The 14,328-nt window shown below is 51.4% G+C and overlaps 1 protein-coding gene across 1 annotated transcript in view; it reads right to left on the minus strand.

Annotated features, from left to right (window-relative positions):
• Positions 1-1,348: 1,348 nt before the first annotated feature.
• Positions 1,349-14,328, minus strand: part of LOC138112188 (hydrocephalus-inducing protein homolog) — a 78,867-nt gene continuing 65,887 nt past the window's right edge. The window contains exons 50-66 of the mRNA XM_069018887.1: positions 13,818-13,917; positions 13,125-13,224; positions 12,468-12,636; positions 11,943-12,181; positions 11,534-11,606; positions 10,699-10,903; positions 10,093-10,325; positions 9,355-9,506; positions 8,229-8,421; positions 7,565-7,673; positions 6,714-6,968; positions 6,238-6,380; positions 5,674-5,895; positions 4,335-4,495; positions 3,709-3,812; positions 2,462-3,128; positions 1,349-1,635 (exon numbers count right to left, since the gene is read on the minus strand). Of these exons, the coding sequence (XP_068874988.1) occupies positions 1,512-1,635; positions 2,462-3,128; positions 3,709-3,812; positions 4,335-4,495; positions 5,674-5,895; positions 6,238-6,380; positions 6,714-6,968; positions 7,565-7,673; positions 8,229-8,421; positions 9,355-9,506; positions 10,093-10,325; positions 10,699-10,903; positions 11,534-11,606; positions 11,943-12,181; positions 12,468-12,636; positions 13,125-13,224; positions 13,818-13,917 (3,249 nt within the window). The 3' untranslated portion in view covers positions 1,349-1,511. The remainder of the gene's footprint in view (positions 1,636-2,461; positions 3,129-3,708; positions 3,813-4,334; positions 4,496-5,673; positions 5,896-6,237; positions 6,381-6,713; positions 6,969-7,564; positions 7,674-8,228; positions 8,422-9,354; positions 9,507-10,092; positions 10,326-10,698; positions 10,904-11,533; positions 11,607-11,942; positions 12,182-12,467; positions 12,637-13,124; positions 13,225-13,817; positions 13,918-14,328) is intronic.

The raw sequence follows: 14,328 nt of genomic DNA on the forward strand, positions 1-14,328 counted from the left end.
GGCAGGAGTTGTGCAGCAAGATTGATTGATTATTTTACGAACTCTTTTATAGACTTTTTTCTTCATAGTCTAATTGGACAAAGGATCAGCCACCCCTTGGGGTGATCGGCTAAAATCCTAAAGCATCCATTGTCAAAATATTTTTCTACTATACCATAAACAAGACTTTTCAAGGTGGCTTGGTGGCTTGGTGGTTTACATACTCTACTACCGCTCCTGTGAGAGAGAAAAGTCTCTCATGGACTTAGAAAATAGCAAGAAAATCTTTGCTAGCAGCATTTCTGTATCTACAGGAGCCTTTGGCAGAAGGTGCCTGGTGAGACTCAGGGCTGACCACTGGGATTCTGGAGCCAAAGTTACAGAAGGTCTGAAGCCAACTACACCCCAACAGAGAAGGAGATCTTGGCTGCCTATGAAGGAGTTAAGGCCACCTCAGAGGGCACCGGCACTGAAGCACAATTCCTCCTGGCACCCCGACTACTGGTGCAGCTCTGCTTGTGGTAGCAGCCATTGTACTGGAGCCTTTCTAACACCCTACCTCACTAGAGGGGGCCCTTTCACCATCTGCTCAGATGCCTCAGGGGAAACCCCGGGACCCAGGGCCCTTTTCCCCTCCAGGGGAGCCTCTCCCAGCCACGTTCAGGAGCTGGGCTGCTGCTGCCCAGCCCCGCCATGCCTCTGCTATTGCTCTGGCGTTTTTTGCTACACTGTGGCCCTGCAGTCCCTGCCTGCCGGAATGCCCCGTGGTTCCAGCTACCGCTGTGGCGCTTCTGTGGAGTTTCTGGTGTATCTTGTTTACTGCTCTGGGACTTTGCTTGTCCCTGCTGTTCCAGCTTGCTGCTTCCAAGGTTGCTGCTACAGCTGATTTCGCTATTCGCAGGGGCATCGGGACTGGCTGCCCTGTGAGTTGTAAAGCAAGCCCCTTTTCCATCCCTTCCACCGGCGTGTCCGCCGTTGTCCATGAGGAGAAAGATGGCCGAGCTGGCGCCACAGCGCCCCCTGCAGGTGCGGGAGAACCTCGCACCCACCCTGCCCAGCCGGGAGCCACCAGCACCCCTGGTGGCCGCGAGCAGAGCTGCACCGAGGGGAAAGGGCCTGCGGCTAGAAGAGGTTCTGCTCCTGTTTGTTGTTGCTGCCCATGTTGTTGTTTGTTTGCATTGCTATACATACTAGTAAAGAACCGTTATTCCTTTTTCCATATTTTTGCCTGAAAGCCTCTTAATTTCAAAGTTATAATGATTTGGAGGGAAGGGGGTCATGCTCTCCATTCCAGGGAGGTCTCACAGACACCTGTCTTTCAAACCAAGACAAGCTGACAGTTAATTTGATGCTTTAACCGTTTATTAACAATACATTGAAGAAGTCATCAATAGGTAGTTGAAAGCAAAGAGTTTTTCACTGGAGCTTGGAAGGGTGGCCGCAGAGGTCTCTGGTGAAGGGTGGGAGACCATCAGCAGCATAAGCCATGATGTTGCCAGCTCCTTCCGGTTGCTCCAGCTGCACAGATGCTGTCATGGAGGTGTTGGTTTCCAGTGCACCTGCTTTTTGGGTCCTTTGCTTTTCTCTGTCTGATCCTGGGCTCTGCCTTTCACAATCACCTGTGCTTTCTTCTGAGTTGGCTTCAGGTTAGGAATCCTAGGAAGAAAGGCACTGGTATTAGCCAGACAAACACTTCCAGCCAACTGTTTTTCTGTCTCCTTGCAGAGCACACAGTGTTGTATCCTCTCTCTGTGCAAGCAGTGAGCAGCAAAGTAAACAGCTGCACTCGCTGCGTGGAGGCTTCAGAAGTGGAAGGGCAGAAATATGACCAGTTAAGTGCCTGGGGACCAACTGCAGGACACTGTGTTCTGCGTAGAGAAGCAGGCCTTGCTTGTCCCAAAAGGAAGCAGAGCTAGGGACTGGCTGGTTCCTTGACAGCCATTCTGGATCTCTCATTCCAGATTTTGCAACCCTCCAGGAGCTTAATGTTCAATACAGTGTCTTTTCCCAGTGTCTCCCTACTTGCTTTTACCAAGGCCAGATGATGATCTTTCTGTGCTCCTGTATGTAGGTATTTATGCGGCCTCCCTGGGGCTGCTTGTCTCCAGGCCCACCCTCCCATCCCAGTCAGAGGGACTGAAGGGAGAGCATTAGGGGGATGAACCAGGCTGTGCTTGGTGGCACCCAGCAACAGGACAAGAGGCAATGGGCAGAACCTGAACAGAAGTTCCACCTGAACCTGAAAAAGAACCTCTTTCCTGTGCAGGTGACAGGTTGCCCAGTGAGGGTGTGGAGTGTCCCTCACTGGAATTATTCCAGAGCCCTCTGGACACAACCGTGTGCCATGTGCTCTGGGATGACCCTGCTTGAGCAGGGAAGCGGGACCAGATGACCTACTGGGGTCCCTTCCAACCTGTCCCACCCTGTGATTCAGTGATACCCATCAGTAGCATGAGTTGGCAAGTGCCCAGACATTTCCCACCTGCACAACAGGGTGGTCTCAAACTTCCCTGCGCACTCTGGGGAGAACAGCATGTGAAAAGTCTGCTTCTGGCCAGGAGCGATGGTGCCCTGGGAGGGGTGGATAGAGAACAGGTCATGGACGACATCTGGGAAGACTTTCAGGGAGGAACCAGCATGCTGCAGAGAGAGGTGCTTTTGCCTCGAGAGGCATAGCTGCTTCTGCTGCTCGCAAGGCTGCTGCTGCTCCGACTGCTCCTGCTGCTCCTCCTGGAAATCCTGCTGCAGCTGCTCAGAATCCTCTTGCTGCTCCTGCAAATACTGCTCCTCATCCTCCTCGAAATCTTCCTTTTTCGAATCCTCCTCCTCGGGATCCTGCTGCTGCTCCTCGAAATCCTGCTCCTCCTCCTTGTCGAAATCCTGCTCCTCCTCCTCCTCGAAATCTTTCTTTTTGGAATCCTCCTCCTTGGGATCCTGCTGCTGCTCCTCGAAATCCTGCTCCTTGGAATCCTGCTCCTCCTCCTCCTTGGAATCCTGCTGCTGCTTGGCAAGCAGCTTGGCAAGACGCTGTCGCTCCTGCTGTTGCTCCCGCTGTTGCTCCCGCACCTCAGAGGGATGCTCCTGCTTCCTCCAGAAACGATGCATCAGCTTTCTGCAATGCCTTATGATATTAGAGGAGAGGAACTTGCCTGCAGAGAGGAAGAGGACATCTTTCAAATACAAAATCCTATGCTCCCAGCAACTCTGCCTCCTGCTGCAGGTGGGTAGAAGAGAGCTGGGATGCACTTGGAGCATCTCTGGACAAGTACCTTCAGCAGGAAATAGAGCATCTGGGAGCAGGGTCTCTGCCTGCAGCACACACTGCCATGCCAAAACAGGAGGGTTGGTTTTAGACAGTGACTTTGCACTTGCCCTGGGGTGGGGAACTGCACACAGACAGTGGCCGCAGGGCAGCTCACTCATTACACCATTGTTTTTCCCAGTCTCACATTTCCCAGAGAGATGACCTGATGTCCCCCTTCCCAGTCCTGACCCAGCACGTGGCTCTCCCCAGAGCCCAGCTCAGCTCCTTTGCAGAGCAGAAGTGGCAGAGCAAGAACAGAAGGGCTGAAAGGCAGCGGGGGGCAAGGAGAAAACTCTCCAGCTGCAGTTGGGAGGATGCTGATGAAAGTGGACGTGTGGACAAGGGTGAAAAAGCAATTAATGTTTTGGGGTGAAGGGGCAGGGTCTTCTCCCCAGGCCCTCAGCTACCAAGTGAAATGCCCTTACACATCAGAGTCTTTGAGTATGGCTTCATCACTGCTTCTTCACTATCTCCGACTTTCTCCCAGGAGTATTCCAGGGCTACCTTTCCTGTGTTGTGCATCGTGAAACTGAAAAGCAAGGAGGAGAAATAAAAAGAAAACATCCAATAAATATAAAGCAAATGGCACAGCAACATTGTCTGATGGACTCCTGGTACCACTTTCTGCTGAGGAGCATCTTCTTCCCCAGGCAAAAAAAATCCTGCCATGCTCAGACTGCTGTCCTGGGTGGCCCAAAAAAGTATTTCAAAGTCTGGAAGTTTAAGAGGAAAGGGCCAACACGGTGCCCAGGATGTCGAAGCTAAGGGGCTTACTCTGGACTTTAGGTCTTGGTTTGACTGCAAACTTATTCTTGAGCAGATGAGGACAGGGGACATGCAGTGAAAGCAAACCCACGGCTGTTCTCAGCAGAAAGGCATGGCAGCATTGAACCTCTCCTGACCACCATCTCCTGCTTGGCTTTGCGTACACGTAGAGGGGCCTGTGCTGATTTTGGCTGGGGTAGAGTTTTGGGAAGCAGGCATGGGGTCAGCCAGCCCTGGGCAAAGGCAGCTCCTGTTCACAGGGCCCTGCCTGGCCTCCAGCACTCACGTGGCCGTCCTTGTCTGGAAGGGGAAGGTATCCTTGAACTGAACCACGGCTGTGCTCAGTTCGAACTCGGCGTAGGCAACAAGGGCACTGAGGTACACCTCGGCCTCACGGCTGCTCTCCTCCACCACAGTGTGAGCCGGTTCTGGGACTGCCTCGAGCACCTGGGAACAGAGGAGGGAAGAATCACTGAGCAGAGCCCAGAAAGCCAGGCTGAGAAGGGAATCTTTTGGCCTCCAAGATCAGCCTCCTAGAGGGACTAGAAAGGACCATTCACTTTTACTTCCCTGGAAAGATGACCAAATGGGGGCTGTTCTGCTACAGTATTTGTTTCTACCCACTGACCAAAGCAGTCCCCACCACAGCTGTTAATATACCCATGAAGGCTATAGCTGTGTCCCAGTCCCTGTACTTCAACCTTGTAGAGGGACTGACTTTTTTCCTGGTTCCCTATAAATCCAGCAGGTCTCAAAATTAGGGTTAAGTTCCCCTGCTGGAGCTCTGTGGATGGAGAACCCCAAGACTGAAGAGTTCTAGAAAGCACCTTTTTCTTCTTGTCTTAGGAGCAAGTGCTCTCCAGATGTCATGTGTGGAGCAGCAGCCACACTGCTGGGGGCTGGGGTTGGGTATTTTGGGATGTGAAAGATCTCACCAGGAAAGTCTCCAACTGCAGATGTTCTGATAGAAAAGAGGATGGTTTAGAGGCCTTAGAATGGTCCAGAAACTCAGAAAGAACCTTCACCCAAGATGAGTGTGTTTGGCAATGATGACAGTAAAAGCAAGGGTTTCTGGAGATGATCCTTTTCCAGACTCCTCCATACTGTCATATAGTGCCTGGGCTACTCCATGATGAGATATGCCACACAATACAGAGATCACAACCAAAATCTCTGGTATCCATGCAGACAGAACTTGGAGCTCACCAGCATATGCAGAAGAGTGTTTGTACTTCACTTCAAAAGAAGAGACAGAGTGCAGCAGACTTAACTCCTTGTTGGTGAAAAGGCACCGAATTGGATGAAGAGATTGCTAACACCATAAAATGGGATAGAATCATAAAACATTGTCTCCCATTCAACACGGGCTGCAACACTTGTGCTTGTGGCACAGACTGATAGCTTGTGTGTGGCTAAAAGTCTCTTGTCAAAAGGCTTCCCCCCCTTGTGTGAGTGTATCTGGTCACTGTGCATCCACCTCTCCCCTAGAATGCACTGCTGGTGAACCTCACGGCTGTCCAGCGTCCAGAGGAAGCAGGAGCTGCTCAGCCAGCAGTGGTGGTGTTATGGTGTCTCTTTTTGTAAAAGCTGGGTTGGCTTTTTTTGCTGGTTTTTTTGCTTCTTACCCTCTCTTTTATAGGCCATCTGGCTCCTGGGAGTTTCCTGGTGGTATCCTTCCACGTGACAACACGCATTCCATCGTCCCAGTCCTCGACCTTCGTTTGTGGCAGCTCAAAGTTGATCTCGGCCACCTTACATTTCACAAGATGCCTCCTGAAGGTGGCTGGGACATCTGATTTCAAGGTCACTGTGATGCTCTTGGCACAGCCAGGATGGAGGTGTCCCACCTAGGGAGAATCAGGGAGTCAAGACCAAACTGGGAGCACTGCCAAGACCAGTACTGACAGCAAAAGGTACGGATGCGGTGAGCAGCTGTGCCAGGAATCTGCACCTCAGCGTGGATTTATGTGAAGTTTGATAGACAAAAGTATGAACAGAAGGTGCCACCTCCCATAACATGGAGCATTTTCTGCAAGGCTGGCAGCCTTGGCCCAGACAAGCCAGGGACTACATCTCCTATGTGGCACTGGAATGGGCTATCACTGGTACGTGAGGACTCCCTGCCAGCTCCTGGGTACACCAGGGCAGGGCTTGAGAAATGGGGAAAAGGCAGAGCAGTCCACACTCACCTTCGGGGAGAACTGGAATGGGGCATCTGCCTCCCACTCAAAGCGCAGGACCTTCGTACGGGTGCGGTTGGTGATGGTGAAGGTCCTGCGGCAGTGCTTCCCAATATGACAGTTCCCAAACTGGATGTGATTTGCTCTGACAGCTGTTAAGGAGGAGAGCAAGGGATCTCAGCATGCAGTGAGGTCCACCCGCTCCCCTCACGGGCACAGACACCTGTATGTCCAATGCTTCCTTGCTCCAAGCCTTCCTCCCTCTGGGACAGAGCTCCCCAGACAGCTCCCCATCCCACCACTTTCAGGGAAACACCCTGACACATCCCTAAGCCAGCGACATGCAGCACAGCACACACTGCTCTGCACACACCCACAGGCCACCAAGTCCAGTGGGTGACAGCCAGGCCTGGCTAGAGAGAGGACACACGTGATCAGACATTTTCCTCTTCCTTGCTCCAGCTTGGCAGCCTCTCCTCTCTTACCATCAATGATGTCTTTCTTCACACTGCTCTCAGCGTTCCTCTCCTTTGTGTCTTCCTCTAGTCCATCGAGGGTGAATTCATCCTCGTGGCCTTCACCCACCAGCTCTATTTGGGTCTTGTTAGAGTAGATGTTCACCACTGACACACAAATCCTCCCTTCCAGACGTTGAGCCAGGGTGGGTTTGAAAATGACATCAAACTCTGCCACTTGCCCGTGATGCAGAAGCAGGAAAGGCTGCTTTGGGTGCTTGCTCACTGCACAGCAATGGAAATCAGAGTTAAGTGCTACAGCTGTACAGAGGAAGTATTTCCATAGGGTATATGAGGAATAAGAGGTTGAAACCAGCTGCCTTCTAAGCACACGTTCTCCCTCCAGTGGTTCCAGACCCTCTTCCTGTGTTCACAAGACTGCCACCTCCAGACACATCACCACTTAAGCAGCTTAACCTCAGCTGCTAATGCCCAGCCCTCATTCCATCTGCTTCCAGCCAGCTCCAGCCATATGGAAAGCTGAGCCCAAGAGTGCTTTTGGCAGAAGCTGGCTGGCTGTGTGTTCAAGGGCTGCCCCCGTTCAGGCTGGTGCCTTCCCATGTGCGGCAAAGACCTCAGAGGGTCCACTGAGGTAGTGACAGTGCGCCACAACTCAACCCACCATGTCTAGAAGAACAGAAGAACTTCCTACCACTTGCTAGGAGGAAACCCTGCAAAGGGTCCTCAAGACAAGCTTGGGGACAGAGAGCCCAAGGAAAGAAACTGTGTCTATTATCTGGCTGCTGCTGCTTAGACAAGCCAAGAGCAGAGCACACGTTTTCCCTCTGTACATGATCACACTTCATGGTTAATGAATTTACCGTTCTCAATGGAGTCCTCTTCCACATCTTCAGTGTGGAACGTCTTGAATGTGGCTTTCCTGGCTTTCATAAAGAATGCTCCCTGCTCATCCTCCAGATGTACAATAAACTGAGAAAAGGGAACACAGAGCACAATGACGCTGGTGTGAGTACAGGATGGCATGTGGACTGGCACTGCAGTGCTGCTGCTCCACCATGGGAACCCAGCACCTCCCTCCATTACAAACAGCACTTAGCACAAAAGTTAAGTCAAACTAGCCAGGAAAAAAGGGTGTTCAGAGGCATTTGGATAGAACTGACACAGAACTAAACAGGACAGAAAGTAATGAGCAGAATGTCATTAAACCACAACTAAGTTTACTTAAAACATACTAAACGGCATCAAATACAATCCAACGGAACTGGGAAATCACACACATCCCCGAGAACAAAAGGGGACCTGAGAGACAGGGGGGAAAATACTCCACCACCTTTCTTGTGTTCAACTCAAAGAAGAAAGACTGGACAGAAAATTTCCAAGAACTTCTCTTCTTGGAGAACAGACATCAGTCACTTGCTTAAAAAGAATTTCTGACACCTCTTCCCAGGTCTGCCATGTTTTTTGGGACCCCCATGCCACAAGCACTGGGTCCCCAACCAGACCATTCCTTGAGCAGGTCCTCACCTTGACAGGTACGATGCCATTGTTACAGAAGACCAGGGGCAGCATCTCTGAATCCCCCAGCTGGAGCCTCTTGAAGCGCAGCACAGCATTTCCCCTCTGGCTGCGAGCACTTGGGCACAGGACTGTCACCTGTGGCTCATGCCCCTTCCCACTGATGGTGAAGGTCAGGTGTTGGGGTTTAATTTTCACGGGGCTGCAGGAGAGGCACAGAAACAATTTCAGCTGGCACTAACCCATTTCTCACTGGGCAAGCTAAGCAGCAAGGACCACCCACAGTGTTTTCCCTGCCTGGTGCTTCTGTATCCCACAGCACAGCCTCCCACCAGCCCCTTCCCACTCCACTCAGGGCCATTCACAAGAGGAATCTGCTCCAAAGAGCCAGAGCCTTCCAGAATAACAGTCAAAAATGATTTCACTTAATTGAATCATGCAGTACAGCAGGTAAGGAATGAGGCAAATATGGCAAATCCCCTGGCTGCAATGAGATGAGACATGTGACAAACAAAAGCACAGCATGAAAGCAGTACAAGAACAAGAAGGCAAAACTAAATCAGCATCACCGTCAGTAAAGATTATTTCCAAGAACAGTAAAAAAGCAATTGCTTATTAGCAATTAGACTTCTCTTGTTCCAATTCAGCCACGAAAGGGTTGAGGAAGGGCAGGTCAAAGCCCCAAATACATAGGTTCCAGGGCAGAGGAACTGGGCTCTTCTTTCATATCAGCTTCAATCACTCATATAAAATAGCTTAATAAATGTCAGGGAGTCACAGAGGATCACTTAATTTTACAGAAACAAGGAGGAAATTGTGACTGCTGACTTGCTGGCACAGAAACTGCTTCATCTAAGTCTCTATCCTTGGAAATGCCCAGCTCAGCTGCAGCACATCTCAGTAACTTCCAGTTGGCTACCTAATGTTGCCCGGTCTTCATAGTTCCTCATACAGGCTAAAGCATCAGCCTCATTTTTCTGCTCTGCTCTAACAGTTACTGCCTCCCAGATCATCCCATGCCAAGCACTCTGCCTAAGGCTACTGAAAGCATTAGAGTTAACAAGAGGTCTGTGCCTTCCCAATGGAGAGGCAGCTTTCAGAAAGGCCTCCCCCAATATTTCACAGGGTCAGTTACCTTTCCGGGATGACAAGGGAAGCCTTGAAAGTGCAGTCGTAGTTCCGCTCCTCTTGTGGGGTGAAGGTCACCGTAGCAACGGCATAGGATGAGCCGGGAACAGACATCTTGACTGGATGCAACTTGAAAATGTTGTTGATCGGGCTTTTATCCTTGGGGGAACCCACAGAGCAGTGTTAGGAGAAAACACCTTTCAACATGACACAGTTTTACTCATAAATGCATCACTGAGGACAGCCCCTGACAGTGTGCCTTCCTTCCTGCTTCCCTGGGCAGGCTCCCTCCCTCCCAGGCAATGCTGACCTTGTGCTAAAGCACTGTGTGTTCAGAGCACTGGCAGCTGCTCCAGCATATATGGGAGGTGGGCACTGCATGGAAAACCCTGCAAATAACCTAGAACTGGCCTTTACTGAGAAGGAAGAGCCAGGGAGCCTGAGGAAATGCTCTGCTTGGAGCCCTGGCATGTCAGTTCCTAACAGCCCCTCCCTGAGTGCGCTTCCAAGAGAGGTTCAGAAGGATTCACTTCTCCCACCGAAGACCCAGAGGTGTGAGCCGAAACATTGCCCGAGACATGCACAATTCAACACAACTGTTCCCTGGCTCTGCTGCTCTCCCCTGCAGTTTGACCTGCACTGAGCTACACTAGTCTGGGCCAGAGGAAGCAATGCATCTGGAGAACAAAGCACGCTCTCACACAGCCTTTAGAGGGCAACCATCACCTTGGCCTCCTGTTCTTACCTCTCCAGGCAGGGGTTTGATGGAGAGGACCACGTCACATGAGAGACTGCTTGCACTGTAGATCTTGAAGTGAGCTTCTGCCTGTTGCCCAACCGCAACCTTGCTGAAGATGAATTTGTTCTCATCTCTGATGAACAGGCCGTTGCCTTTCACCGACCGCAGCTTGCGGCTGAGGTCGGTGCTGCTGCAGCTCGGGTACTCCTCAAAGATTAATGTGACGTCCTCGACAAGTGCTGTGGACAGACCAGAGGGATGAGCATGGAGAAGCCTCCCTGATGAATTTATCTGGAAACTGCTGGCCTCTCAGAAGGATTAATAAGCCCTTTTTGCCCGGATGACTGCTAAACCCAGCCTTGGGTGGGGGACGTGGCTGTGACGATGGAGCTCAGTCAACCTCAGTCTTAAAGAGCATTGCTTTCCTTTTATCCTTCCACACATCCCTCCCAGCCTGGCAGGGATGAGTCCACTGGTGGACTTGAAGAGGGCTGGAACCTCTGAGGATTTTAAAGTGGGACACCAGGGCCAGCGTGCCCTTCTATCCAAGCAGCAAGTGTAGGTGCTGATCGGCAGCACCTCTGACCATGGGAACCTGTGGACAGTACGTACCTGGGAGGCAGGACTCGGCAGTCAGGGTAAAGGGAATGCCGAGGGGATTGTCCATGGGGTCTCTGCTCGTGATGTCAAAGTAAATGTGCTCCTCACACATCCCCTCCTGCCCTGCGAAGCACTCCACTGTGATCTTCTGCTGGCCCCACGGAGCGATGGAGCCGGAGCAAGGGGACACCGTGAACATGCCAAGACTGAGGTGACCCTGTAGAAGAAGTTCCAGGAGAGGCTGATGCCTAAGAGCTGTGCCTTGAGCACCCCAGCAAGGAGTATGCCCCGCCTCGGCCTCCAGCTGAGCCCAAGCACCCAGTCCCAGGGCAGGGAAGGATGACTCCATGACCCAAAGGCAGCCCAAGGCTGAGACTGACAAGCCGGGAGGAGCTGCAAGCCTGTCCCAAGTGGCAGAGAGGAAGGAGTTTGAGTGTAAAGAATGAAGGTGGTAGCTGTGATCCTTCAACCTCCAGAGGTAAAACACAGGAGAGGCAGAAATAGCTGTGAGAAATGATGGGAGAGAGGTAGGGGACTGGGAAGAAGAAAAAGCAATGTTGTCTGAGCTCTGTGGACTGGGAGTTCAGTGGGGGATGTTTTGGCTTCTGTGGTGTTCACAGACCTATGCTGGCTAGCAGCTACCAAACACAGGAGCTGCTCCCCTCCTTTGACCCCACAACTCCAGGTCAGAGCCAGAGTACAGGGCTGTCAGTGGGACTGAGCAGATACTGGACTCCACCCCGCAGACTACGTCCCACCCTGTGGCAATGAGCCCCCAGGCTGGGCACAGCAGCCTCTTCTCACATGCCCTGCAGCAGCACTTCTTGGGGGAGCAGGAGTCACCCACCTGTGTCACAGTGCTTGATTTTCTTCCCACAGAGTGCTTTGGAGCCAATAGAGCAGATTCCCCTTGCTTTGAACTGAGAGGAGAAAGCAGAGGCATCTGTCATGCTGAGCTCCCCTGCCTTTCTCTGAGGCCAAAGCTGGCCTTCCTCCTCATGGAGGAAAGCCTTCCTGCTCCTGATGGCTCACAGAGAGCAACCTGCAGCACCCACTGCTGGACAGAGCAGCTCTACCACCAGCTTTGTACTATACATGGGGATACCGAGGCTTTTTTTTGCACCCTCTCCCCAAGCCAGGGATGCAAATGGACAATTTGTATCCCTGGTCAGCCCATGTCTCCTGGCTGTCTGCCCCATACCAGCTGTGGGCTGGTGCCTCCTCAGACCTGAAGGGTGGTGCAGGGCTTCTCGTACCTTTCTCTTTCCAATGCAGGTGCATCCTTGGGTGCTTGGAGGATGCGGAATTTAAAGCTGAGCATGCCTTTGTTCTCCAGCATGACAGTCTGGGTTTTCTTGGTGCCCTTGACTATGGCACCAAAGTCGATGGGCGAGGCAGGCTGAATACTGTACTTGCTGTACACAGCTTTTGCCGACACCCTCACTGGGATGTTGGCAACAATCCGGCCTCCTTCACCCAAGCGGGCATCTTTCACCTGCATCCACAGGAAGGGGTGGTAAACAAAGCAGAGGCCAGCCTCTACCCCTGCCCACAGCCTCCACCCCAGGCCTCCAACAGTTTACCCGCTGTGTTTAAACACCTCCTCCAGAGTCAGATTCTCAGCTCTGCTTAGGAAGCCTCCCAAATGGTTTTGAAAGACTTTTTTTTTGTGTATGTAGGAGAGAGGATTGCCCAGTTAAAGCCTTCCTTCCAGAAGACACCTATCCTGTTTACGCTCCCAAAACACTGTGTGGTAACCCAGCCTGGCCCAGGCAGCTCACCTGGCAGTATAGGATGGGTTTGTTCTTCAGGAGGATTTCAGCTGTGGGGTGGAAGAGTATCTCAACATTCACACCAGGCTGGGAGGCAATCAGCATGCCTGACTGAGGCTCAATACTGAAGTGAGATACCAAGTCTCGCATCCTGGGACCTGCATCTTTCAGCGTGAAACTGGGGAGAAAGGGAAGGAATGGAGACCTCTGCACTTAAAAGTACAGGTGCCAGCAGCACAGCCAGGACTTTGCACAGAACCAGAAAAAAAAGAAAACAGAGAGTCCAGCTCTGCTCAGGGAATCCTGGACCTTGACAGAGAGTGCAGACAATCATGAGGTTACTGCAAGAAACCTTGACACCAAAATTTTTCATCCACTCCTTTACAGAGTGTCAGAAAGAAAAAAGAGGTGACCATCACATAAAGGCAATGAATTTCAGCATTTCAGTGGCTGAAATTTCTGGGCCTCTCCTTTGTGCTCCTGCTGAGCTGTGAAGAACTGCTGGTTTGTGGCTGGATTCTCTGGTAAAATAGTTGAGATTAGAGAGCCGAGGTTTTGTATTTACCATGAGGTAGCCAGCGTGGAAACAGGTTCTAGCCATTGACAGAGGGAGAATGCAGGCCTAGGAACCTGAGGAAATGCTCACTACCAGGCAGCTGGACTCACCTGTACTCTATGTTGTATATCCCTTTGTTCTTCATACTCAGGACTTTTTTCACTTTATCCTGGACATTAATGGTTCCAAATTCCAAGCTTCCATCTGGACCTGCAGAAAACCCAGAGAGCAAGGTCAAAAAGAGTATTTGTGAGCTGCTGCAGCATACACCAGGCCACAAGCTACATGGAGGTCTTGGCACAAAACCCTTTTCAGCAAGTTTCCATTCTTGGAAGTGTTTTCTAGCTACTTGTCTGCCCTTTCTCTTCTTACTCAAAATACCTGCAGGTTTAGTAGCTAAGGAGCTCAGCTTCCATTTCCTCGCTTCCAAGCACAAATCCAATTACTTTATATGCTGTGCTAAGCCTGTGGGAGTTGCCAACTGCCTGTTCACGTCAGTGTTGTTTCAAAGCCCCCAAATCCAATCTGCACATGAAGCTGCACACCTCAGAGTTCAGATGGGAGAGACTTAAGGCTGTCAGTGTGCTGACAATGCTTTACTCCACGCAGCTTGCAGGGTATGCGCTTTATGTATCCGTGCCATCCTTGCATCCCATCCCATCCCATCCCATCCCATCCCATCCCATCCCATCCCATCCCATCCCATCCCATCCCATCCCATCCCATCCCAAGTGCTTTGGTTGCCCACCTCCCAAGGTAATGCAGTGCACCTGGACTACTTTGTTTGGGAGGCATCCACTGACCTTCAGGCATGTCGATGCTCAGAGAAACATCATAGACCTCTGCAGAGATTTCAATGTTTTCAGCATGAACAATCCCCAGGATGTTTTCTGTATCTGAAACCTGAGGCAGCAAGAAACAAACACTGTTCAGATTATTCTTTTGGTAGACAGCCCCTAAGTCCTTGTCTCTGCTGGCTGCATCCCTCATGGCCTCCCCAGCTTCACAAGCAGTGGTGGACTCCTAAGCTTTCCTAACGTGTTCAACTCCTGGGCTGCCCCAGTGGAATTCTGCTGCAGTAAAAAATCCTATCAGCCCAACTCTGCACTCCTACAGCAGGGAACGCTACTGCTAAAGCATCCTTGAGAGGCACAGGGATGTAAGAACAACCCCAAGAAGTGTGAGGTGTCCCAGAGCAGGTGGCATTGACAACCTTCTCCAGTTACCTCGCATCCTCTCTGAAATGCAGCCCCCCTAAACCATGGGGAACAAAATCCCAGAGGGAGAGTTTGTTCCTCTATGCAAGAGGTTCAG

This window comes from Aphelocoma coerulescens, chromosome 6 (genome assembly GCF_041296385.1).
Source record: "Aphelocoma coerulescens isolate FSJ_1873_10779 chromosome 6, UR_Acoe_1.0, whole genome shotgun sequence".
Lineage (NCBI taxonomy): Eukaryota > Metazoa > Chordata > Aves > Passeriformes > Corvidae > Aphelocoma > Aphelocoma coerulescens.